Source organism: Passer domesticus, chromosome Z (genome assembly GCF_036417665.1).
Source record: "Passer domesticus isolate bPasDom1 chromosome Z, bPasDom1.hap1, whole genome shotgun sequence".
Classification (NCBI taxonomy): Eukaryota; Metazoa; Chordata; class Aves; order Passeriformes; family Passeridae; genus Passer; species Passer domesticus.
Window position 1 is genome coordinate 8,007,199 of NC_087512.1, and position 26,968 is coordinate 8,034,166.

General features: G+C 58.0%; 10 protein-coding genes across 27 annotated transcripts in view; 9 read left to right on the forward strand and 1 right to left on the reverse strand.

The window, feature by feature from the left end:
* The window catches only part of UBAP2 (ubiquitin associated protein 2), a 192,464-nt gene that overhangs the window by 45,560 nt on the left and 119,936 nt on the right, over window positions 1–26,968 (reverse strand). The window lies entirely within an intron of this gene.
* Window positions 2,230–2,802, forward strand: LOC135290024 (interferon-like). The gene has a single exon (XM_064403924.1). The coding sequence runs from the start codon at window positions 2,230–2,232 to the stop codon at window positions 2,800–2,802; it is 573 nt and encodes a 190-aa protein (XP_064259994.1).
* LOC135290025 (interferon-like) lies at window positions 5,232–5,804 on the forward strand. Its single transcript, XM_064403925.1, has one exon. It carries the CDS (start codon window positions 5,232–5,234, stop codon window positions 5,802–5,804), a length of 573 nt encoding a protein of 190 aa, XP_064259995.1.
* Window positions 8,234–8,806, forward strand: LOC135290028 (interferon-like). The gene has a single exon (XM_064403926.1). It carries the CDS (start codon window positions 8,234–8,236, stop codon window positions 8,804–8,806), a length of 573 nt encoding a protein of 190 aa, XP_064259996.1.
* On the forward strand, window positions 11,240–11,812 carry LOC135290029 (interferon-like). The gene has a single exon (XM_064403927.1). The coding sequence runs from the start codon at window positions 11,240–11,242 to the stop codon at window positions 11,810–11,812; it is 573 nt and encodes a 190-aa protein (XP_064259997.1).
* Window positions 14,238–14,810, forward strand: LOC135290031 (interferon-like). The gene has a single exon (XM_064403929.1). The coding sequence runs from the start codon at window positions 14,238–14,240 to the stop codon at window positions 14,808–14,810; it is 573 nt and encodes a 190-aa protein (XP_064259999.1).
* On the forward strand, window positions 17,232–17,804 carry LOC135290032 (interferon-like). Its single transcript, XM_064403930.1, has one exon. The coding sequence runs from the start codon at window positions 17,232–17,234 to the stop codon at window positions 17,802–17,804; it is 573 nt and encodes a 190-aa protein (XP_064260000.1).
* Window positions 20,250–20,822, forward strand: LOC135290033 (interferon-like). Its single transcript, XM_064403931.1, has one exon. It carries the CDS (start codon window positions 20,250–20,252, stop codon window positions 20,820–20,822), a length of 573 nt encoding a protein of 190 aa, XP_064260001.1.
* On the forward strand, window positions 23,252–23,824 carry LOC135290035 (interferon-like). The gene has a single exon (XM_064403932.1). The coding sequence runs from the start codon at window positions 23,252–23,254 to the stop codon at window positions 23,822–23,824; it is 573 nt and encodes a 190-aa protein (XP_064260002.1).
* On the forward strand, window positions 26,250–26,822 carry LOC135290037 (interferon-like). The gene has a single exon (XM_064403933.1). It carries the CDS (start codon window positions 26,250–26,252, stop codon window positions 26,820–26,822), a length of 573 nt encoding a protein of 190 aa, XP_064260003.1.

A 26,968-nucleotide genomic window follows, 5' to 3' on the forward strand; every position in this document is an offset into this window, starting at 1 on the left:
ATTTATTTATTTATTCATTTATTTATTTATTTATTTATTTATCCACCTCTTTATTTTTCTACTTATTCTCTTCTTGATGCCACTGGAAATAAAGACCTACCACAAAACACTTGCCACTGCCTCTCCTCTCTCTAGCACTGCTACCACTCTTTGCGCCAGGGCAAAGCCGTCTCCACTCAACCCCTACGCAAAGCCCTGCTCCAAACAGACCCCGTCCACCCTTCTCAATGGCACCTGCCCTAGCAGCAGCCTGCAGCACACCCCATGCAACAGCACTGCCGGCCTTTGGCCAACAGCACACAAGCACAACAAGAAAAACGCCCGAAGGCTGCACAGCACTGCTGCACCTCATCTGCTTGATCCACACCGTGCTCCATCCATCCAATCCATGCCTCTCTGACTCACACACAGCCATGCCATGCGGACACTGGCAAGCACTATGCACAAAGCCAAGCACACAAGGTCACTTTCCCTGCCCCTATCCACCACTGCTCTCTAGCCCTAACCATACAACAGCACCAAAACCGCCAAGCAGCCTCATTTTGCAACATGGAACGCCATGCTCCCCGCTACCAATCACCTCTTTCTTTTCCATTGGCCTTCACAGAGTCTCCCGCAGAAGCAGCCGCATCTTCTTGCCTCACTCAGAGCTCAGCCTGACTGCTCCTTACTTCCCACACTCTTCTGCTTTTCCCTTTAGAAATATAGGGCTTACACGTCCCTTCTACCACTTCTTGCGAACTTCCGCTGAATGACGCCACCTTTCAGATACCATGCACTGGGGCCTAGCAACTCCATCTGACACTTCCCTCAGCACTCACGCACTAACCTCTTCATGTCCCGCCGACAAGTACACCTTCAGCTTGTTCAGATGCTCTCAAACTTCACCCTCTCCTGCAGCGAGCGGCCTGCCCATCCACATTCTTCGGGAACGGCTCCCAGCATTTGCCTTCCGCCACTTCGCCAGCGTGCCTGGACATCACTGACACGCAAGGCTACAAACACCTGCTGCTCTCCACAGCCTCTTTGCCCCAAAAGCCTAGAACCTTCCAGACCTGTCAAGCACTACCAGCAACAATGCCACCATGCCACCACCAGGCCACAGTCATCATCCCCTTGCACACTCCAAATTCCTCTTTGCACAAGCCAATTTCCTCCTCACGTCTCCCCACACTTTCTGCCTTTTTCTAAGGCGATCTGAAACTACTGGCAAACCTTCACTACTCCAGCCAAAGAAGACCAGCTCCCTCAGCCTTCTGAGAAGCCACATGCTCTGGATCACTGGGCAACTTCAGAGCTGTCCCCTCCGACATCGCCACAGCTCTCGTGGACTCAAGAGCCCCAAACAGGACACAATCTTCCACAGCCAAGGGCTCTGCAATCCCAAAACACAACACCATTTCTTTCACCGGGACACTCCTCTTTAGCCGCCTCATCCACTCAGGTATGGATCTCAAAAGCAGAGCCCTGCTCCAGGCCCACAGCCATCGCACCACGCGCCACAGGACGAGCAAAGCCCTTCCCTTTGGCCCACTTCTTCACTCAGCCTTTCTTGCCTGCCTTCTTGCTCGCTCCTCCCAAACACAGCAGCTGCAGCGCCTCCCTGCAAGGACACCCTCACGCCTCCAAGGCCCACCTGCACAGACAGCCCCTTCAACGCTGCCGCCGCCTCTGGCCATTTAGCACAGCAGGGCAATTGCCAGCCCTCGCCCACTGACATCACTGCACATCCCTCCCTTGCAACCACAAAAGGAAAACAGCAGCTAAGAGGAAAAGAAAGGCAAGCCACAAAGTGAAAGGAAAAGTGACCGCAGCCACCAGCAGGCCTTTGCAGGTGGAAACCATGCCGAGCCACCAAGACAGACTTAGCTGCACAGCACACACCTCCCAGCTGCCTCGGCAGCTCAAAGGGAACGCCCAACAGCCCTCTGCACCGCACCTGACCCCGACGCCTCTGACCCACAGCTTGCGCAGCCCCGGCACACGCAGCCACCACCGTGCTCAACCACGCAAACCACTTCCCCAAGACCACCAGAGCCACCAGCAGAGACTGGAAACAACAGACAGAAACTGCCGGCAATCGGAAAGCGATGAAGGGAAAGCTGCTGCCGTACAAAGCCACGCGCCCACCGCCAGCCCAAGCACAGCCGCCAGCAGCACCGGCAGCACCAGCCAGCCTCAGCAGCCTGCTCCTGCCCTGCAGCACCCGACAGCAGCCACACAGCCACCATGCCTGCGCCCACAGACGCACGGCCACGCCTGCCGCACGCCGCCCCGCCGCTCCTGCTCCTCCTCACCGCTCTGGCCACCAGCCTGGCCTGCCAACACCTCTGGACACACGACGACGCCTTCCCCGCCGACGCGCTTCGCCTCCTCCAGGACGTGGCTGCCAGCCACACACAGCCCTGCCACCTGCAACAGCCGCCCTTCTTCCCCGACACCCTCCTCCACAACAACCTCCAGCCGCACCAAGCCGCCGCCACCGCCCTACACATCCTGCAGCACCTCTTCCACACCCTCAGCTCCAACAGCACCCGCCACCACTGGCCCAGCCAGCCTCGCAACCAGCTCCTCAACAAACTGCAGCACCACATCCACCACCTCGAGCAATGCCTCCCCGACAGGGCCATGCCCTTCAAAGCACCACGCAACCCGCTGCTCGCCATCAACAAGTACTTCAGGGACATCCACCTCTTCCTGCACGCCCACAACCACAGCGCCTGCGCCTGGGACCACGTCCGCCTCCAAGCTCGGGCCTCTTTACAGCACCTCCACAACCTCGCACGCACCATGCGCCGCTAGCGCAAACACCCACACGCCAACCCACACCTACGCCCCACAGCCACCTCCAACCCCACGCCTCCTCTCACCTGCCACCGCACACGGGCCTGCAACAACTGCACCGCACCCGCACCCTTCAACCACTGCATCTCCATCCATCCATTCAGCCTCTCCCACCGACATGGACAAAGGATTTGCTCTACATATTTATTGACTTCTCCCATTATTTATTTATTTATTTATTTATTTATTTATTTATTTATCCACCTCTTTATTTTTCTACTTATTCTCTTCTTGATGCCACTGGAAATAAAGACCTACCACAAAACACTTGCCACTGCCTCTCCTCTCTCTAGCACTGCTACCACTCTTTGCGCCAGGGCAAAGCCGTCTCCACTCAACCCCTACGCAAAGCCCTGCTCCAAACAGACCCCGTCCACCCTTCTCAATGGCACCTGCCCTAGCAGCAGCCTGCAGCACACCCCATGCAACAGCACCGCTGGCCTTTGGCCAACAGCACAGAAGCACAACAAGAAAAACGCCCGAAGGCTGGACAGCACCGCTGCACCTCATCTGCTTGATCCACACCGTGCTCCATCCATCCAATCCATGCCTCTCTGACTCACACACAGCCATGCCATGCGGACACTGGCAAGCACTATGCACAAAGCCAAGCACACAAGGTCACTTTCCCTGCCCCTATCCACCACTGCTCTCTAGCCCTAACCATACAACAGCACCAAAACCGCCAAGCAGCCTCATTTTGCAACATGGAACGCCATGCTCCCCGCTACCAATCACCTCTTTCTTTTCCATTGGCCTTCACAGAGTCTCCCGCAGAAGCAGCCGCATCTTCTTGCCTCACTCAGAGCTCAGCCTGACTGCTCCTTACTTCCCACACTCTTCTGCTTTTCCCTTTAGAAATATAGGGCTTACACGTCCCTTCTACCACTTCTTGCAAACTTCCGCTGAATGACGCCACCTTTCAGATACCATGCACTGGGGCCTAGCAACTCCATCTGACACTTCCCTCAGCACTCACGCACTAACCTCTTCATGTCCCGCCGACAAGTACACCTTCAGCTTGTTCAGATGCTCTCAAACTTCACCCTCTCCTGCAGCGAGCGGCCTGCCCATCCACATTCTTCGGGAACGGCTCCCAGCATTTGCCTTCCGCCACTTCGCCAGCGTGCCTGGACATCACTGACACGCAAGGCTACAAACACCTGCTGCTCTCCACAGCCTCTTTGCCCCAAAAGCCTAGAACCTTCCAGACCTGTCAAGCACTACCAGCAACAATGCCACCATGCCACCACCAGGCCACAGTCATCATCCCCTTGCACACTCCAAATTCCTCTTTGCACAAGCCAATTTCCTCCTCACGTCTCCCCACACTTTCTGCCTTTTTCTAAGGCGATCTGAAACTACTGGCAAACCTTCACTACTCCAGCCAAAGAAGACCAGCTCCCTCAGCCTTCTGAGAAGCCACATGCTCTGGATCACTGGGCAACTTCAGAGCTGTCCCCTCCGACATCGCCACAGCTCTCGTGGACTCAAGAGCCCCAAACAGGACACAATCTTCCACAGCCAAGGGCTCTGCAATCCCAAAACACAACACCATTTCTTTCACCGGGACACTCCTCTTTAGCCGCCTCATCCACTCAGGTATGGATCTCAAAAGCAGAGCCCTGCTCCAGGCCCACAGCCATCGCACCACGCGCCACAGGACGAGCAAAGCCCTTCCCTTTGGCCCACTTCTTCACTCAGCCTTTCTTGCCTGCCTTCTTGCTCGCTCCTCCCAAACACAGCAGCTGCAGCGCCTCCCTGCAAGGACACCCTCACGCCTCCAAGGCCCACCTGCACAGACAGCCCCTTCAACGCTGCCGCCGCCTCTGGCCATTTAGCACAGCAGGGCAATTGCCAGCCCTCGCCCACTGACATCACTGCACATCCCTCCCTTGCAACCACAAAAGGAAAACAGCAGCTAAGAGGAAAAGAAAGGCAAGCCACAAAGTGAAAGGAAAAGTGACCGCAGCCACCAGCAGGCCTTTGCAGGTGGAAACCATGCCGAGCCACCAAGACAGACTTAGCTGCACAGCACACACCTCCCAGCTGCCTCGGCAGCTCAAAGGGAACGCCCAACAGCCCTCTGCACCGCACCTGACCCCGACGCCTCTGACCCACAGCTTGCGCAGCCCCGGCACACGCAGCCACCACCGTGCCCAACCACGCAAACCACTTCCCCAAGACCACCAGAGCCACCAGCAGAGACTGGAAACAACAGACAGAAACTGCCGGCAATCGGAAAGCGATGAAGGGAAAGCTGCTGCCGTACAAAGCCACGCGCCCACCGCCAGCCCAAGCACAGCCGCCAGCAGCACCGGCAGCACCAGCCAGCCTCAGCAGCCTGCTCCTGCCCTGCAGCACCCGACAGCAGCCACACAGCCACCATGCCTGCGCCCACAGACGCACGGCCACGCCTGCCGCACGCCGCCCCGCCGCTCCTGCTCCTCCTCACCGCTCTGGCCACCAGCCTGGCCTGCCAACACCTCTGGACACACGACGACGCCTTCCCCGCCGACGCGCTTCGCCTCCTCCAGGACGTGGCTGCCAGCCACACACAGCCCTGCCACCTGCAACAGCCGCCCTTCTTCCCCGACACCCTCCTCCACAACAACCTCCAGCCGCACCAAGCCGCCGCCACCGCCCTACACATCCTGCAGCACCTCTTCCACACCCTCAGCTCCAACAGCACCCGCCACCACTGGCCCAGCCAGCCTCGCAACCAGCTCCTCAACAAACTGCAGCACCACATCCACCACCTCGAGCAATGCCTCCCCGACAGGGCCATGCCCTTCAAAGCACCACGCAACCCGCTGCTCGCCATCAACAAGTACTTCAGGGACATCCACCTCTTCCTGCACGCCCACAACCACAGCGCCTGCGCCTGGGACCACGTCCGCCTCCAAGCTCGGGCCTCTTTACAGCACCTCCACAACCTCGCACGCACCATGCGCCGCTAGCGCAAACACCCACACGCCAACCCACACCTACGCCCCACAGCCACCTCCAACCCCACGCCTCCTCTCACCTGCCACCGCACACGGGCCTGCAACAACTGCACCGCACCCGCACCCTTCAACCACTGCATCTCCATCCATCCATTCAGCCTCTCCCACGGACATGGACAAAGGATTTGCTCTACATATTTATTGACTTCTCCCATTATTTATTTATTTATTTATTTATTTATTTATTTATTTATCCACCTATTTATTTTTCTACTTATTCTCTTCTTGATGCCACTGGAAATAAAGACCTACCACAAAACACTTGCCACTGCCTCTCCTCTCTCTAGCACTGCTACCACTCTTTGCGCCAGGGCAAAGCCGTCTCCACTCAACCCCTACGCAAAGCCCTGCTCCAAACAGACCCCGTCCACCCTTCTCAATGGCACCTGCCCTAGCAGCAGCCTGCAGCACACCCCATGCAACAGCACTGCCGGCCTTTGGCCAACAGCACACAAGCACAACAAGAAAAACGCCCGAAGGCTGCACAGCACTGCTGCACCTCATCTGCTTGATCCACACCGTGCTCCATCCATCCAATCCATGCCTCTCTGACTCACACACAGCCATGCCATGCGGACACTGGCAAGCACTATGCACAAAGCCAAGCACACAAGGTCACTTTCCCTGCCCCTATCCACCACTGCTCTCTAGCCCTAACCATACAACAGCACCAAAACCGCCAAGCAGCCTCATTTTGCAACATGGAACGCCAAGCTCCCCGCTACCAATCACCTCTTTCTTTTCCATTGGCCTTCACAGAGTCTCCCGCAGAAGCAGCCTCATCTTCTTGCCTCACTCAGAGCTCAGCCTGACTGCTCCTTACTTCCCACACTCTTCTGCTTTTCCCTTTAGAAATATAGGGCTTACACGTCCCTTCTACCACTTCTTGCGAACTTCCGCTGAATGACGCCACCTTTCAGATACCATGCACTGGGGCCTAGCAACTCCATCTGACACTTCCCTCAGCACTCACGCACTAACCTCTTCATGTCCCGCCGACAAGTACACCTTCAGCTTGTTCAGATGCTCTCAAACTTCACCCTCTCCTGCAGCGAGCGGCCTGCCCATCCACATTCTTCGGGAACGGCTCCCAGCATTTGCCTTCCGCCACTTCGCCAGCGTGCCTGGACATCACTGACACGCAAGGCTACAAACACCCGCTGCTCTCCACAGCCTCTTTGCCCCAAAAGCCTAGAACCTTCCAGACCTGTCAAGCACTACCAGCAACAATGCCACCATGCCACCACCAGGCCACAGTCATCATCCCCTTGCACACTCCAAATTCCTCTTTGCACAAGCCAATTTCCTCCTCACGTCTCCCCACACTTTCTGCCTTTTTCTAAGGCCATCTGAAACTACTGGCAAACCTTCACTACTCCAGCCAAAGAAGACCAGCTCCCTCAGCCTTCTGAGAAGCCACATGCTCTGGATCACTGGGCAACTTCAGAGCCGTCCCCTCCGACACCGCCACAGCTCTCGTGGACTCAAGAGCCCCAAACAGGACACAATCTTCCACAGCCAAGGGCTCTGCAATCCCAAAACACAACACCATTTCTTTCACCGGGACACTCCTCTTTAGCCGCCTCATCCACTCAGGCATGGATCTCAAAAGCAGAGCCCTGCTCCAGGCCCACAGCCATCGCACCACGCGCCACAGGACGAGCAAAGCCCTTCCCTTTGGCCCACTTCTTCACTCAGCCTTTCTTGCCTGCCTTCTTGCTCGCTCCTCCCAAACACAGCAGCTGCAGCGCCTCCCTGCAAGGACACCCTCACGCCTCCAAGGCCCACCTGCACAGACAGCCCCTTCAACGCTGCCGCCGCCTCTGGCCATTTAGCACAGCAGGGCAATTGCCAGCCCTCGCCCACTGACATCACTGCACATCCCTCCCTTGCAACCACAAAAGGAAAACAGCAGCTAAGAGGAAAAGAAAGGCAAGCCACAAAGTGAAAGGAAAAGTGACCGCAGCCACCAGCAGGCCTTTGCAGGTGGAAACCATGCCGAGCCACCAAGACAGACTTAGCTGCACAGCACACACCTCCCAGCTGCCTCGGCAGCTCAAAGGGAACGCCCAACAGCCCTCTGCACCGCACCTGACCCCGACGCCGCTGACCCACAGCTTGCGCAGCCCCGGCACACGCAGCCACCACCGTGCCCAACCACGCAAACCACTTCCCCAAGACCACCAGAGCCACCAGCAGAGACTGGAAACAACAGACAGAAACTGCCGGCAATCGGAAAGCGATGAAGGGAAAGCTGCCGCCGTACAAAGCCACGCACCCACCGCCAGCCCAAGCACAGCCGCCAGCAGCACCGGCAGCACCAGCCAGCCTCAGCAGCCTGCTCCTGCCCTGCAGCACCCGACAGCAGCCACACAGCCACCATGCCTGCGCCCACAGACGCACGGCCACGCCTGCCGCACGCCGCCCCGCCGCTCCTGCTCCTCCTCACCGCTCTGGCCACCAGCCTGGCCTGCCAACACCTCTGGACACACGACGACGCCTTCCCCGCCGACGCGCTTCGCCTCCTCCAGGACGTGGCTGCCAGCCACGCACAGCCCTGCCACCTGCAACAGCCGCCCTTCTTCCCCGACACCCTCCTCCACAACAACCTTCAGCCGCACCAAGCCACCACCACCGCCCTACACATCCTGCAGCACCTCTTTCACACCCTCAGCTCCAACAGCACCCGCCACCACTGGCCCAGCCAGCCTCGCAACCAGCTCCTCAACAAACTGCAGCACCACATCCACCACCTCGAGCAATGCCTCCCCGACAGGGCCATGCCCTTCAAAGCACCACGCAACCCGCTGCTCGCCATCAACAAGTACTTCAGGGACATCCACCTCTTCCTGCACGCCCACAACCACAGCGCCTGCGCCTGGGACCACGTCCGCCTCCAAGCTCGGGCCTCTTTACAGCACCTCCACAACCTCGCACGCACCATGCGCCGCTAGCGCAAACACCCACACGCCAACCCACACCTACGCCCCACAGCCACCTCCAACCCCACGCCTCCTCTCACCTGCCACCGCACACGGGCCTGCAACAACTGCACCGCACCCGCACCCTTCAACCACTGCATCTCCATCCATCCATTCAGCCTCTCCCACCGACATGGACAAAGGATTTGCTCTACATATTTATTGACTTCTCCCATTATTTATTTATTTATTTATTTATTTATTTATTTATTTATTTATCCACCTCTTTATTTTTCTACTTATTCTCTTCTTGATGCCACTGGAAATAAAGACCTACCACAAAACACTTGCCACTGCCTCTCCTCTCTCTAGCACTGCTACCACTCTTTGCGCCAGGGCAAAGCCGTCTCCACTCAAACCCTACGCAAAGCCCTGCTCCAAACAGACCCCGTCCACCCTTCTCAATGGCACCTGCCCTAGCAGCAGCCTGCAGCACACCCCATGCAACAGCACCGCTGGCCTTTGGCCAACAGCACACAAGCACAACAAGAAAAACGCCCGAAGGCTGGACAGCACCACTGCACCTCATCTGCTTGATCCACACCGTGCTCCATCCATCCAATCCATGCCTCTCTGACTCACACACAGCCATGCCATGCGGACACTGGCAAGCACTATGCACAAAGCCAAGCACACAAGGTCACTTTCCCTGCCCCTATCCACCACTGCTCTCTAGCCCTAACCATACAACAGCACCAAAACCGCCAAGCAGCCTCATTTTGCAACATGGAACGCCATGCTCCCCGCTACCAATCACCTCTTTCTTTTCCATTGGCCTTCACAGAGTCTCCCGCAGAAGCAGCCGCATCTTCTTGCCTCACTCAGAGCTCAGCCTGACTGCTCCTTACTTCCCGCACTCTTCTGCTTTTCCCTTTAGAAATATAGGGCTTACACGTCCCTTCTACCACTTCTTGCGAACTTCCGCTGAATGACGCCACCTTTCAGATACCATGCACTGGGGCCTAGCAACTCCATCTGACACTTCCCTCAGCACTCACGCACTAACCTCTTCATGTCCCGCCGACAAGTACACCTTCAGCTTGTTCAGATGCTCTCAAACTTCACCCTCTCCTGCAGCGAGCGGCCTGCCCATCCACATTCTTCGGGAACGGCTCCCAGCATTTGCCTTCCGCCACTTCGCCAGCGTGCCTGGACATCATTGACACGCAAGGCTACAAACACCTGCTGCTCTCCACAGCCTCTTTGCCCCAAAAGCCTAGAACCTTCCAGACCTGTCAAGCACTACCAGCAACAATGCCACCATGCCACCACCAGGCCACAGTCATCATCCCCTTGCACACTCCAAATTCCTCTTTGCACAAGCCAATTTCCTCCTCACGTCGCCCCACACTTTCTGCCTTTTTCTAAGGCCATCTGAAACTACTGGCAAACCTTCACTACTCCAGCCAAAGAAGACCAGCTCCCTCAGCCTTCTGAGAAGCCACATGCTCTGGATCACTGGGCAACTTCAGAGCCGTCCCCTCCGACACCGCCACAGCTCTCGTGGACTCAAGAGCCCCAAACAGGACACAATCTTCCACAGCCAAGGGCTCTGCAATCCCAAAACACAACACCATTTCTTTCACCGGGACACTCCTCTTTAGCCGCCTCATCCACTCAGGCATGGATCTCAAAAGCAGAGCCCTGCTCCAGGCCCACAGCCATCGCACCACGCGCCACAGGACGAGCAAAGCCCTTCCCTTTGGCCCACTTCTTCACTCAGCCTTTCTTGCCTGCCTTCTTGCTCGCTCCTCCCAAACACAGCAGCTGCAGCGCCTCCCTGCAAGGACACCCTCACGCCTCCAAGGCCCACCTGCACAGACAGCCCCTTCAACGCTGCCGCCGCCTCTGGCCATTTAGCACAGCAGGGCAATTGCCAGCCCTCGCCCACTGACATCACTGCACATCCCTCCCTTGCAACCACAAAAGGAAAACAGCAGCTAAGAGGAAAAGAAAGGCAAGCCACAAAGTGAAAGGAAAAGTGACCGCAGCCACCAGCAGGCCTTTGCAGGTGGAAACCATGCCGAGCCACCAAGACAGACTTAGCTGCACAGCACACACCTCCCAGCTGCCTCGGCAGCTCAAAGGGAACGCCCAACAGCCCTCTGCACCGCACCTGACCCCGACGCCGCTGACCCACAGCTTGCGCAGCCCCGGCACACGCAGCCACCACCGTGCCCAACCACGCAAACCACTTCCCCAAGACCACCAGAGCCACCAGCAGAGACTGGAAACAACAGACAGAAACTGCCGGCAATCGGAAAGCGATGAAGGGAAAGCTGCCGCCGTACAAAGCCACGCGCCCACCGCCAGCCCAAGCACAGCCGCCAGCAGCACCGGCAGCACCAGCCAGCCTCAGCAGCCTGCTCCTGCCCTGCAGCACCCGACAGCAGCCACACAGCCACCATGCCTGCGCCCACAGACGCACGGCCACGCCTGCCGCACGCCGCCCCGCCGCTCCTGCTCCTCCTCACCGCTCTGGCCACCAGCCTGGCCTGCCAACACCTCTGGACACACGACGACGCCTTCCCCGCCGACGCGCTTCGCCTCCTCCAGGACGTGGCTGCCAGCCACACACAGCCCTGCCACCTGCAACAGCCGCCCTTCTTCCCCGACACCCTCCTCCACAACAACCTTCAGCCGCACCAAGCCGCCGCCACCGCCCTACACATCCTGCAGCACCTCTTCCACACCCTCAGCTCCAACAGCACCCGCCACCACTGGCCCAGCCAGCCTCGCAACCAGCTCCTCAACAAACTGCAGCACCACATCCACCACCTCGAGCAATGCCTCCCCGACAGGGCCATGCCCTTCAAAGCACCACGCAACCCGCTGCTCGCCATCAACAAGTACTTCAGGGACATCCACCTCTTCCTGCACGCCCACAACCACAGCGCCTGCGCCTGGGACCACGTCCGCCTCCAAGCTCGGGCCTCTTTACAGCACCTCCACAACCTCGCACGCACCATGCGCCGCTAGCGCAAACACCCACACGCCAACCCACACCTACGCCCCACAGCCACCTCCAACCCCACGCCTCCTCTCACCTGCCACCGCACACGGGCCTGCAACAACTGCACCGCACCCGCACCCTTCAACCACTGCATCTCCATCCATCCATTCAGCCTCTCCCACGGACATGGACAAAGGATTTGCTCTACATATTTATTGACTTCTCCCATTATTTATTTATTTATTTATTTATTTATTTATTTATCCACCTATTTATTTTTCTACTTATTCTCTTCTTGATGCCACTGGAAATAAAGACCTACCACAAAACACTTGCCACTGCCTCTCCTCTCTCTAGCACTGCTACCACTCTTTGCGCCAGGGCAAAGCCGTCTCCACTCAACCCCTACGCAAAGCCCTGCTCCAAACAGACCCCGTCCACCCTTCTCAATGGCACCTGCCCTAGCAGCAGCCTGCAGCACACCCCATGCAACAGCACCGCTGGCCTTTGGCCAACAGCACAGAAGCACAACAAGAAAAACGCCCGAAGGCTGGACAGCACCGCTGCACCTCATCTGCTTGATCCACACCGTGCTCCATCCATCCAATCCATGCCTCTCTGACTCACACACAGCCATGCCATGCGGACACTGGCAAGCACTATGCACAAAGCCAAGCACACAAGGTCACTTTCCCTGCCCCTATCCACCACTGCTCTCTAGCCCTAACCATACAACAGCACCAAAACCGCCAAGCAGCCTCATTTTGCAACATGGAACGCCATGCTCCCCGCTACCAATCACCTCTTTCTTTTCCATTGGCCTTCACAGAGTCTCCCGCAGAAGCAGCCGCATCTTCTTGCCTCACTCAGAGCTCAGCCTGACTGCTCCTTACTTCCCACACTCTTCTGCTTTTCCCTTTAGAAATATAGGGCTTACACGTCCCTTCTACCACTTCTTGCGAACTTCCGCTGAATGACGCCACCTTTCAGATACCATGCACTGGGGCCTAGCAACTCCATCTGACACTTCCCTCAGCACTCACGCACTAACCTCTTCATGTCCCGCCGACAAGTACACCTTCAGCTTGTTCAGATGCTCTCAAACTTCACCCTCTCCTGCAGCGAGCGGCCTGCCCATCCACATTCTTCGGGAACGGCTCCCAGCATTTGCCTTCCGCCACTTCGCCAGCGTGCCTGGACATCATTGACACGCAAGGCTACAAACACCTGCTGCTCTCCACAGCCTCTTTGCCCCAAAAGCCTAGAACCTTCCAGACCTGTCAAGCACTACCAGCAACAATGCCACCATGCCACCACCAGGCCACAGTCATCATCCCCTTGCACACTCCAAATTCCTCTTTGCACAAGCCAATTTCCTCCTCACGTCTCCCCACACTTTCTGCCTTTTTCTAAGGCCATCTGAAACTACTGGCAAACCTTCACTACTCCAGCCAAAGAAGACCAGCTCCCTCAGCCTTCTGAGAAGCCACATGCTCTGGATCACTGGGCAACTTCAGAGCCGTCCCCTCCGACACCGCCACAGCTCTCGTGGACTCAAGAGCCCCAAACAGGACACAATCTTCCACAGCCAAGGGCTCTGCAATCCCAAAACGCAACACCATTTCTTTCACCGGGACACTCCTCTTTGGCCGCCTCATCCACTCAGGCATGGATCTCAAAAGCAGAGCCCTGCTCCAGGCCCACAGCCATCGCACCACGCGCCACAGGACGAGCAAAGCCCTTCCCTTTGGCCCACTTCTTCACTCAGCCTTTCTTGCCTGCCTTCTTGCTCGCTCCTCCCAAACACAGCAGCTGCAGCGCCTCCCTGCAAGGACACCCTCACGCCTCCAAGGCCCACCTGCACAGACAGCCCCTTCAACGCTGCCGCCGCCTCTGGCCATTTAGCACAGCAGGGCAATTGCCAGCCCTCGCCCACTGACATCACTGCACATCCCTCCCTTGCAACCACAAAAGGAAAACAGCAGCTAAGAGGAAAAGAAAGGCAAGCCACAAAGTGAAAGGAAAAGTGACCGCAGCCACCAGCAGGCCTTTGCAGGTGGAAACCATGCCGAGCCACCAAGACAGACTTAGCTGCACTGCACACACCTCCCAGCTGCCTCGGCAGCTCAAAGGGAACGCCCAACAGCCCTCTGCACCGCACCTGACCCCGACGCCTCTTACCCACAGCTTGCGCAGCCCCGGCACACGCAGCCACCACCGTGCCCAACCACGCAAACCACTTCCCCAAGACCACCAGAGCCACCAGCAGAGACTGGAAACAACAGACAGAAACTGCCGGCAATCGGAAAGCGATGAAGGGAAAGCTGCCGCCGTACAAAGCCACGCGCCCACCGCCAGCCCAAGCACAGCCGCCAGCAGCACCGGCAGCACCAGCCAGCCTCAGCAGCCTGCTCCTGCCCTGCAGCACCCGACAGCAGCCACACAGCCACCATGCCTGCGCCCACAGACGCACGGCCACGCCTGCCGCAAGCCGCCCCGCCGCTCCTGCTCCTCCTCACCGCTCTGGCCACCAGCCTGGCCTGCCAACACCTCTGGACACACGACGACGCCTTCCCCGCCGACGCGCTTCGCCTCCTCCAGGACGTGGCTGCCAGCCACACACAGCCCTGCCACCTGCAACAGCCGCCCTTCTTCCCCGACACCCTCCTCCACAACAACCTCCAGCCGCACCAAGCCGCCGCCACCGCCCTACGCATCCTGCAGCACCTCTTCCACACCCTCAGCTCCAACAGCACCCGCCACCACTGGCCCAGCCAGCCTCGCAACCAGCTCCTCAACAAACTGCAGCACCACATCCACCACCTCGAGCAATGCCTCCCCGACAGGGCCATGCCCTTCAAAGCACCACGCAACCCGCTGCTCGCCATCAACAAGTACTTCAGGGACATCCACCTCTTCCTGCACGCCCACAACCACAGCGCCTGCGCCTGGGACCACGTCCGCCTCCAAGCTCGGGCCTCTTTACAGCACCTCCACAACCTCGCACGCACCATGCGCCGCTAGCGCAAACACCCACACGCCAACCCACACCTACGCCCCACAGCCACCTCCAACCCCACGCCTCCTCTCACCTGCCACCGCACACGGGCCTGCAACAACTGCACCGCACCCGCACCCTTCAACCACTGCATCTCCATCCATCCATTCAGCCTCTCCCACCGACATGGACAAAGGATTTGCTCTACATATTTATTGACTTCTCCCATTATTTATTTATTTATTTATTTATTTATTTATCCACCTCTTTATTTTTCTACTTATTCTCTTCTTGATGCCACTGGAAATAAAGACCTACCACAAAACACTTGCCACTGCCTCTCCTCTCTCTAGCACTGCTACCACTCTTTGCGCCAGGGCAAAGCCGTCTCCACTCAACCCCTACGCAAAGCCCTGCTCCAAACAGACCCCGTCCACCCTTCTCAATGGCACCTGCCCTAGCAGCAGCCTGCAGCACACCCCATGCAACAGCACCGCTGGCCTTTGGCCAACAGCACAGAAGCACAACAAGAAAAACGCCCGAAGGCTGGACAGCACCGCTGCACCTCATCTGCTTGATCCACACCGTGCTCCATCCATCCAATCCATGCCTCTCTGACTCACACACAGCCATGCCATGCGGACACTGGCAAGCACTATGCACAAAGCCAAGCACACAAGGTCACTTTCCCTGCCCCTATCCACCACTGCTCTCTAGCCCTAACCATACAACAGCACCAAAACCGCCAAGCAGCCTCATTTTGCAACATGGAACGCCATGCTCCCCGCTACCAATCACCTCTTTCTTTTCCATTGGCCTTCACAGAGTCTCCCGCAGAAGCAGCCGCATCTTCTTGCCTCACTCAGAGCTCAGCCTGACTGCTCCTTACTTCCCACACTCTTCTGCTTTTCCCTTTAGAAATATAGGGCTTACACGTCCCTTCTACCACTTCTTGCGAACTTCCGCTGAATGACGCCACCTTTCAGATACCATGCACTGGGGCCTAGCAACTCCATCTGACACTTCCCTCAGCACTCACGCACTAACCTCTTCATGTCCCGCCGACAAGTACACCTTCAGCTTGTTCAGATGCTCTCAAACTTCACCCTCTCCTGCAGCGAGCGGCCTGCCCATCCACATTCTTCGGGAACGGCTCCCAGCATTTGCCTTCCGCCACTTCGCCAGCGTGCCTGGACATCATTGACACGCAAGGCTACAAACACCTGCTGCTCTCCACAGCCTCTTTGCCCCAAAAGCCTAGAACCTTCCAGACCTGTCAAGCACTACCAGCAACAATGCCACCATGCCACCACCAGGCCACAGTCATCATCCCCTTGCACACTCCAAATTCCTCTTTGCACAAGCCAATTTCCTCCTCACGTCTCCCCACACTTTCTGCCTTTTTCTAAGGCCATCTGAAACTACTGGCAAACCTTCACTACTCCAGCCAAAGAAGACCAGCTCCCTCAGCCTTCTGAGAAGCCACATGCTCTGGATCACTGGGCAACTTCAGAGCCGTCCCCTCCGACACCGCCACAGCTCTCGTGGACTCAAGAGCCCCAAACAGGACACAATCTTCCACAGCCAAGGGCTCTGCAATCCCAAAACACAACACCATTTCTTTCACCGGGACACTCCTCTTTAGCCGCCTCATCCACTCAGGCATGGATCTCAAAAGCAGAGCCCTGCTCCAGGCCCACAGCCATCGCACCACGCGCCACAGGACGAGCAAAGCCCTTCCCTTTGGCCCACTTCTTCACTCAGCCTTTCTTGCCTGCCTTCTTGCTCGCTCCTCCCAAACACAGCAGCTGCAGCGCCTCCCTGCAAGGACACCCTCACGCCTCCAAGGCCCACCTGCACAGACAGCCCCTTCAACGCTGCCGCCGCCTCTGGCCATTTAGCACAGCAGGGCAATTGCCAGCCCTCGCCCACTGACATCACTGCACATCCCTCCCTTGCAACCACAAAAGGAAAACAGCAGCTAAGAGGAAAAGAAAGGCAAGCCACAAAGTGAAAGGAAAAGTGACCGCAGCCACCAGCAGGCCTTTGCAGGTGGAAACCATGCCGAGCCACCAAGACAGACTTAGCTGCACAGCACACACCTCCCAGCTGCCTCGGCAGCTCAAAGGGAACGCCCAACAGCCCTCTGCACCGCACCTGACCCCGACGCCGCTGACCCACAGCTTGCGCAGCCCCGGCACACGCAGCCACCACCGTGCCCAACCACGCAAACCACTTCCCCAAGACCACCAGAGCCACCAGCAGAGACTGGAAACAACAGACAGAAACTGCCGGCAATCGGAAAGCGATGAAGGGAAAGCTGCCGCCGTACAAAGCCACGCGCCCACCGCCAGCCCAAGCACAGCCGCCAGCAGCACCGGCAGCACCAGCCAGCCTCAGCAGCCTGCTCCTGCCCTGCAGCACCCGACAGCAGCCACACAGCCACCATGCCTGCGCCCACAGACGCACGGCCACGCCTGCCGCACGCCGCCCCACCGCTCCTGCTCCTCCTCACCGCTCTGGCCACCAGCCTGGCCTGCCAACACCTCTGGACACACGACGACGCCTTCCCCGCCGACGCGCTTCGCCTCCTCCAGGACGTGGCTGCCAGCCACACACAGCCCTGCCACCTGCAACAGCCGCCCTTCTTCCCCGACACCCTCCTCCACAACAACCTTCAGCCGCACCAAGCCGCCGCCACCGCCCTACACATCCTGCAGCACCTCTTCCACACCCTCAGCTCCAACAGCACCCGCCACCACTGGCCCAGCCAGCCTCGCAACCAGCTCCTCAACAAACTGCAGCACCACATCCACCACCTCGAGCAATGCCTCCCCGACAGGGCCATGCCCTTCAAAGCACCACGCAACCCGCTGCTCGCCATCAACAAGTACTTCAGGGACATCCACCTCTTCCTGCACGCCCACAACCACAGCGCCTGCGCCTGGGACCACGTCCGCCTCCAAGCTCGGGCCTCTTTACAGCACCTCCACAACCTCGCACGCACCATGCGCCGCTAGCGCAAACACCCACACGCCAACCCACACCTACGCCCCACAGCCACCTCCAACCCCACGCCTCCTCTCACCTGCCACCGCACACGGGCCTGCAACAACTGCACCGCACCCGCACCCTTCAACCACTGCATCTCCATCCATCCATTCAGCCTCTCCCACCGACATGGACAAAGGATTTGCTCTACATATTTATTGACTTCTCCCATCATTTATTTATTTATTTATTTATTTATTCATTTATTTATTTATTTATTTATTTATCCACCTCTTTATTTTTCTACTTATTCTCTTCTTGATGCCACTGGAAATAAAGACCTACCACAAAACACTTGCCACTGCCTCTCCTCTCTCTAGCACTGCTACCACTCTTTGCGCCAGGGCAAAGCCGTCTCCACTCAACCCCTACGCAAAGCCCTGCTCCAAACAGACCCCGTCCACCCTTCTCAATGGCACCTGCCCTAGCAGCAGCCTGCAGCACACCCCATGCAACAGCACTGCCGGCCTTTGGCCAACAGCACACAAGCACAACAAGAAAAACGCCCGAAGGCTGCACAGCACTGCTGCACCTCATCTGCTTGATCCACACCGTGCTCCATCCATCCAATCCATGCCTCTCTGACTCACACACAGCCATGCCATGCGGACACTGGCAAGCACTATGCACAAAGCCAAGCACACAAGGTCACTTTCCCTGCCCCTATCCACCACTGCTCTCTAGCCCTAACCATACAACAGCACCAAAACCGCCAAGCAGCCTCATTTTGCAACATGGAACGCCATGCTCCCCGCTACCAATCACCTCTTTCTTTTCCATTGGCCTTCACAGAGTCTCCCGCAGAAGCAGCCGCATCTTCTTGCCTCACTCAGAGCTCAGCCTGACTGCTCCTTACTTCCCACACTCTTCTGCTTTTCCCTTTAGAAATATAGGGCTTACACGTCCCTTCTACCACTTCTTGCAAACTTCCGCTGAATGACGCCACCTTTCAGATACCATGCACTGGGGCCTAGCAACTCCATCTGACACTTCCCTCAGCACTCACGCACTAACCTCTTCATGTCCCGCCGACAAGTACACCTTCAGCTTGTTCAGATGCTCTCAAACTTCACCCTCTCCTGCAGCGAGCGGCCTGCCCATCCACATTCTTCGGGAACGGCTCCCAGCATTTGCCTTCCGCCACTTCGCCAGCGTGCCTGGACATCACTGACACGCAAGGCTACAAACACCTGCTGCTCTCCACAGCCTCTTTGCCCCAAAAGCCTAGAACCTTCCAGACCTGTCAAGCACTACCAGCAACAATGCCACCATGCCACCACCAGGCCACAGTCATCATCCCCTTGCACACTCCAAATTCCTCTTTGCACAAGCCAATTTCCTCCTCACGTCTCCCCACACTTTCTGCCTTTTTCTAAGGCGATCTGAAACTACTGGCAAACCTTCACTACTCCAGCCAAAGAAGACCAGCTCCCTCAGCCTTCTGAGAAGCCACATGCTCTGGATCACTGGGCAACTTCAGAGCTGTCCCCTCCGACATCGCCACAGCTCTCGTGGACTCAAGAGCCCCAAACAGGACACAATCTTCCACAGCCAAGGGCTCTGCAATCCCAAAACACAACACCATTTCTTTCACCGGGACACTCCTCTTTAGCCGCCTCATCCACTCAGGTATGGATCTCAAAAGCAGAGCCCTGCTCCAGGCCCACAGCCATCGCACCACGCGCCACAGGACGAGCAAAGCCCTTCCCTTTGGCCCACTTCTTCACTCAGCCTTTCTTGCCTGCCTTCTTGCTCGCTCCTCCCAAACACAGCAGCTGCAGCGCCTCCCTGCAAGGACACCCTCACGCCTCCAAGGCCCACCTGCACAGACAGCCCCTTCAACGCTGCCGCCGCCTCTGGCCATTTAGCACAGCAGGGCAATTGCCAGCCCTCGCCCACTGACATCACTGCACATCCCTCCCTTGCAACCACAAAAGGAAAACAGCAGCTAAGAGGAAAAGAAAGGCAAGCCACAAAGTGAAAGGAAAAGTGACCGCAGCCACCAGCAGGCCTTTGCAGGTGGAAACCATGCCGAGCCACCAAGACAGACTTAGCTGCACAGCACACACCTCCCAGCTGCCTCGGCAGCTCAAAGGGAACGCCCAACAGCCCTCTGCACCGCATCTGACCCCGACGCCTCTGACCCACAGCTTGCGCAGCCCCGGCACACGCAGCCACCACCGTGCCCAACCACGCAAACCACTTCCCCAAGACCACCAGAGCCACCAGCAGAGACTGGAAACAACAGACAGAAACTGCCGGCAATCGGAAAGCGATGAAGGGAAAGCTGCTGCCGTACAAAGCCACGCGCCCACCGCCAGCCCAAGCACAGCCGCCAGCAGCACCGGCAGCACCAGCCAGCCTCAGCAGCCTGCTCCTGCCCTGCAGCACCCGACAGCAGCCACACAGCCACCATGCCTGCGCCCACAGACGCACGGCCACGCCTGCCGCACGCCGCCCCGCCGCTCCTGCTCCTCCTCACCGCTCTGGCCACCAGCCTGGCCTGCCAACACCTCTGGACACACGACGACGCCTTCCCCGCCGACGCGCTTCGCCTCCTCCAGGACGTGGCTGCCAGCCACACACAGCCCTGCCACCTGCAACAGCCGCCCTTCTTCCCCGACACCCTCCTCCACAACAACCTCCAGCCGCACCAAGCCGCCGCCACCGCCCTACGCATCCTGCAGCACCTCTTCCACACCCTCAGCTCCAACAGCACCCGCCACCACTGGCCCAGCCAGCCTCGCAACCAGCTCCTCAACAAACTGCAGCACCACATCCACCACCTCGAGCAATGCCTCCCCGACAGGGCCATGCCCTTCAAAGCACCACGCAACCCGCTGCTCGCCATCAACAAGTACTTCAGGGACATCCACCTCTTCCTGCACGCCCACAACCACAGCGCCTGCGCCTGGGACCACGTCCGCCTCCAAGCTCGGGCCTCTTTACAGCACCTCCACAACCTCGCACGCACCATGCGCCGCTAGCGCAAACACCCACACGCCAACCCACACCTACGCCCCACAGCCACCTCCAACCCCACGCCTCCTCTCACCTGCCACCGCACACGGGCCTGCAACAACTGCACCGCACCCGCACCCTTCAACCACTGCATCTCCATCCATCCATTCAGCCTCTCCCACCGACATGGACAAAGGATTTGCTCTACATATTTATTGACTTCTCCCATTATTTATTTATTTATTTATTTATTTATTTATTTATTTATCCACCTCTTTATTTTTCTACTTATTCTCTTCTTGATGCCACTGGAAATAAAGACCTACCACAAAACACTTGCCACTGCCTCTCCTCTCTCTAGCACTGCTACCACTCTTTGCGCCAGGGCAAAGCCGTCTCCACTCAACCCCTACGCAAAGCCCTGCTCCAAACAGACCCCGTCCACCCTTCTCAATGGCACCTGCCCTAGCAGCAGCCTGCAGCACACCCCATGCAACAGCACCGCTGGCCTTTGGCCAACAGCACAGAAGCACAACAAGAAAAACGCCCGAAGGCTGGACAGCACCGCTGCACCTCATCTGCTTGATCCACACCGTGCTCCATCCATCCAATCCATGCCTCTCTGACTCACACACAGCCATGCCATGCGGACACTGGCAAGCACTATGCACAAAGCCAAGCACACAAGGTCACTTTCCCTGCCCCTATCCACCACTGCTCTCTAGCCCTAACCATACAACAGCACCAAAACCGCCAAGCAGCCTCATTTTGCAACATGGAACGCCATGCTCCCCGCTACCAATCACCTCTTTCTTTTCCATTGGCCTTCACAGAGTCTCCCGCAGAAGCAGCCGCATCTTCTTGCCTCACTCAGAGCTCAGCCTGACTGCTCCTTACTTCCCACACTCTTCTGCTTTTCCCTTTAGAAATATAGGGCTTACACGTCCCTTCTACCACTTCTTGCAAACTTCCGCTGAATGACGCCACCTTTCAGATACCATGCACTGGGGCCTAGCAACTCCATCTGACACTTCCCTCAGCACTCACGCACTAACCTCTTCATGTCCCGCCGACAAGTACACCTTCAGCTTGTTCAGATGCTCTCAAACTTCACCCTCTCCTGCAGCGAGCGGCCTGCCCATCCACATTCTTCGGGAACGGCTCCCAGCATTTGCCTTCCGCCACTTCGCCAGCGTGCCTGGACATCACTGACACGCAAGGCTACAAACACCTGCTGCTCTCCACAGCCTCTTTGCCCCAAAAGCCTAGAACCTTCCAGACCTGTCAAGCACTACCAGCAACAATGCCACCATGCCACCACCAGGCCACAGTCATCATCCCCTTGCACACTCCAAATTCCTCTTTGCACAAGCCAATTTCCTCCTCACGTCTCCCCACACTTTCTGCCTTTTTCTAAGGCGATCTGAAACTACTGGCAAACCTTCACTACTCCAGCCAAAGAAGACCAGCTCCCTCAGCCTTCTGAGAAGCCACATGCTCTGGATCACTGGGCAACTTCAGAGCTGTCCCCTCCGACATCGCCACAGCTCTCGTGGACTCAAGAGCCCCAAACAGGACACAATCTTCCACAGCCAAGGGCTCTGCAATCCCAAAACACAACACCATTTCTTTCACCGGGACACTCCTCTTTAGCCGCCTCATCCACTCAGGTATGGATCTCAAAAGCAGAGCCCTGCTCCAGGCCCACAGCCATCGCACCACGCGCCACAGGACGAGCAAAGCCCTTCCCTTTGGCCCACTTCTTCACTCAGCCTTTCTTGCCTGCCTTCTTGCTCGCTCCTCCCAAACACAGCAGCTGCAGCGCCTCCCTGCAAGGACACCCTCACGCCTCCAAGGCCCACCTGCACAGACAGCCCCTTCAACGCTGCCGCCGCCTCTGGCCATTTAGCACAGCAGGGCAATTGCCAGCCCTCGCCCACTGACATCACTGCACATCCCTCCCTTGCAACCACAAAAGGAAAACAGCAGCTAAGAGGAAAAGAAAGGCAAGCCACAAAGTGAAAGGAAAAGTGACCGCAGCCACCAGCAGGCCTTTGCAGGTGGAAACCATGCCGAGCCACCAAGACAGACTTAGCTGCACAGCACACACCTCCCAGCTGCCTCGGCAGCTCAAAGGGAACGCCCAACAGCCCTCTGCACCGCACCTGACCCCGACGCCGCTGACCCACAGCTTGCGCAGCCCCGGCACACGCAGCCACCACCGTGCCCAACCACGCAAACCACTTCCCCAAGACCACCAGAGCCACCAGCAGAGACTGGAAACAACAGACAGAAACTGCCGGCAATCGGAAAGCGATGAAGGGAAAGCTGCTGCCGTACAAAGCCACGCGCCCACCGCCAGCCCAAGCACAGCCGCCAGCAGCACCGGCAGCACCAGCCAGCCTCAGCAGCCTGCTCCTGCCCTGCAGCACCCGACAGCAGCCACACAGCCACCATGCCTGCGCCCACAGACGCACGGCCACGCCTGCCGCACGCCGCCCCGCCGCTCCTGCTCCTCCTCACCGCTCTGGCCACCAGCCTGGCCTGCCAACACCTCTGGACACACGACGACGCCTTCCCCGCCGACGCGCTTCGCCTCCTCCAGGACGTGGCTGCCAGCCACACACAGCCCTGCCACCTGCAACAGCCGCCCTTCTTCCCCGACACCCTCCTCCACAACAACCTCCAGCCGCACCAAGCCGCCGCCACCGCCCTACACATCCTGCAGCACCTCTTCCACACCCTCAGCTCCAACAGCACCCGCCACCACTGGCCCAGCCAGCCTCGCAACCAGCTCCTCAACAAACTGCAGCACCACATCCACCACCTCGAGCAATGCCTCCCCGACAGGGCCATGCCCTTCAAAGCACCACGCAACCCGCTGCTCGCCATCAACAAGTACTTCAGGGACATCCACCTCTTCCTGCACGCCCACAACCACAGCGCCTGCGCCTGGGACCACGTCCGCCTCCAAGCTCGGGCCTCTTTACAGCACCTCCACAACCTCGCACGCACCATGCGCCGCTAGCGCAAACACCCACACGCCAACCCACACCTACGCCCCACAGCCACCTCCAACCCCACGCCTCCTCTCACCTGCCACCGCACACGGGCCTGCAACAACTGCACCGCACCCGCACCCTTCAACCACTGCATCTCCATCCATCCATTCAGCCTCTCCCACGGACATGGACAAAGGATTTGCTCTACATATTTATTGACTTCTCCCATTATTTATTTATTTATTTATTTATTTATTTATTTATCCACCTATTTATTTTTCTACTTATTCTCTTCTTGATGCCACTGGAAATAAAGACCTACCACAAAACACTTGCCACTGCCTCTCCTCTCTCTAGCACTGCTACCACTCTTTGCGCCAGGGCAAAGCCGTCTCCACTCAACCCCTACGCAAAGCCCTGCTCCAAACAGACCCCGTCCACCCTTCTCAATGGCACCTGCCCTAGCAGCAGCCTGCAGCACACCCCATGCAACAGCACCGCTGGCCTTTGGCCAACAGCACAGAAGCACAACAAGAAAAACGCCCGAAGGCTGGACAGCACCGCTGCACCTCATCTGCTTGATCCACACCGTGCTCCATCCATCCAATCCATGCCTCTCTGACTCACACACAGCCATGCCATGCGGACACTGGCAAGCACTATGCACAAAGCCAAGCACACAAGGTCACTTTCCCTGCCCCTATCCACCACTGCTCTCTAGCCCTAACCATACAACAGCACCAAAACCGCCAAGCAGCCTCATTTTGCAACATGGAACGCCATGCTCCCCGCTACCAATCACCTCTTTCTTTTCCATTGGCCTTCACAGAGTCTCCCGCAGAAGCAGCCGCATCTTCTTGCCTCACTCAGAGCTCAGCCTGACTGCTCCTTACTTCCCACACTCTTCTGCTTTTCCCTTTAGAAATATAGGGCTTACACGTCCCTTCTACCACTTCTTGCGAACTTCCGCTGAATGACGCCACCTTTCAGATACCATGCACTGGGGCCTAGCAACTCCATCTGACACTTCCCTCAGCACTCACGCACTAACCTCTTCATGTCCCGCCGACAAGTACACCTTCAGCTTGTTCAGATGCTCTCAAACTTCACCCTCTCCTGCAGCGAGCGGCCTGCCCATCCACATTCTTCGGGAACGGCTCCCAGCATTTGCCTTCCGCCACTTCGCCAGCGTGCCTGGACATCATTGACACGCAAGGCTACAAACACCTGCTGCTCTCCACAGCCTCTTTGCCCCAAAAGCCTAGAACCTTCCAGACCTGTCAAGCACTACCAGCAACAATGCCACCATGCCACCACCAGGCCACAGTCATCATCCCCTTGCACACTCCAAATTCCTCTTTGCACAAGCCAATTTCCTCCTCACGTCTCCCCACACTTTCTGCCTTTTTCTAAGGCCATCTGAAACTACTGGCAAACCTTCACTACTCCAGCCAAAGAAGACCAGCTCCCTCAGCCTTCTGAGAAGCCACATGCTCTGGATCACTGGGCAACTTCAGAGCCGTCCCCTCCGACACCGCCACAGCTCTCGTGGACTCAAGAGCCCCAAACAGGACACAATCTTCCACAGCCAAGGGCTCTGCAATCCCAAAACGCAACACCATTTCTTTCACCGGGACACTCCTCTTTGGCCGCCTCATCCACTCAGGCATGGATCTCAAAAGCAGAGCCCTGCTCCAGGCCCACAGCCATCGCACCACGCGCCACAGGACGAGCAAAGCCCTTCCCTTTGGCCCACTTCTTCACTCAGCCTTTCTTGCCTGCCTTCTTGCTCGCTCCTCCCAAACACAGCAGCTGCAGCGCCTCCCTGCAAGGACACCCTCACGCCTCCAAGGCCCACCTGCACAGACAGCCCCTTCAACGCTGCCGCCGCCTCTGGCCATTTAGCACAGCAGGGCAATTGCCAGCCCTCGCCCACTGACATCACTGCACATCCCTCCCTTGCAACCACAAAAGGAAAACAGCAGCTAAGAGGAAAAGAAAGGCAAGCCACAAAGTGAAAGGAAAAGTGACCGCAGCCACCAGCAGGCCTTTGCAGGTGGAAACCATGCCGAGCCACCAAGACAGACTTAGCTGCACTGCACACACCTCCCAGCTGCCTCGGCAGCTCAAAGGGAACGCCCAACAGCCCTCTGCACCGCACCTGACCCCGACGCCTCTTACCCACAGCTTGCGCAGCCCCGGCACACGCAGCCACCACCGTGCCCAACCACGCAAACCACTTCCCCAAGACCACCAGAGCCACCAGCAGAGACTGGAAACAACAGACAGAAACTGCCGGCAATCGGAAAGCGATGAAGGGAAAGCTGCCGCCGTACAAAGCCACGCGCCCACCGCCAGCCCAAGCACAGCCGCCAGCAGCACCGGCAGCACCAGCCAGCCTCAGCAGCCTGCTCCTGCCCTGCAGCACCCGACAGCAGCCACACAGCCACCATGCCTGCGCCCACAGACGCACGGCCACGCCTGCCGCAAGCCGCCCCGCCGCTCCTGCTCCTCCTCACCGCTCTGGCCACCAGCCTGGCCTGCCAACACCTCTGGACACACGACGACGCCTTCCCCGCCGACGCGCTTCGCCTCCTCCAGGACGTGGCTGCCAGCCACACACAGCCCTGCCACCTGCAACAGCCGCCCTTCTTCCCCGACACCCTCCTCCACAACAACCTCCAGCCGCACCAAGCCGCCGCCACCGCCCTACGCATCCTGCAGCACCTCTTCCACACCCTCAGCTCCAACAGCACCCGCCACCACTGGCCCAGCCAGCCTCGCAACCAGCTCCTCAACAAACTGCAGCACCACATCCACCACCTCGAGCAATGCCTCCCCGACAGGGCCATGCCCTTCAAAGCACCACGCAACCCGCTGCTCGCCATCAACAAGTACTTCAGGGACATCCACCTCTTCCTGCACGCCCACAACCACAGCGCCTGCGCCTGGGACCACGTCCGCCTCCAAGCTCGGGCCTCTTTACAGCACCTCCACAACCTCGCACGCACCATGCGCCGCTAGCGCAAACACCCACACGCCAACCCACACCTACGCCCCACAGCCACCTCCAACCCCACGCCTCCTCTCACCTGCCACCGCACACGGGCCTGCAACAACTGCACCGCACCCGCACCCTTCAACCACTGCATCTCCATCCATCCATTCAG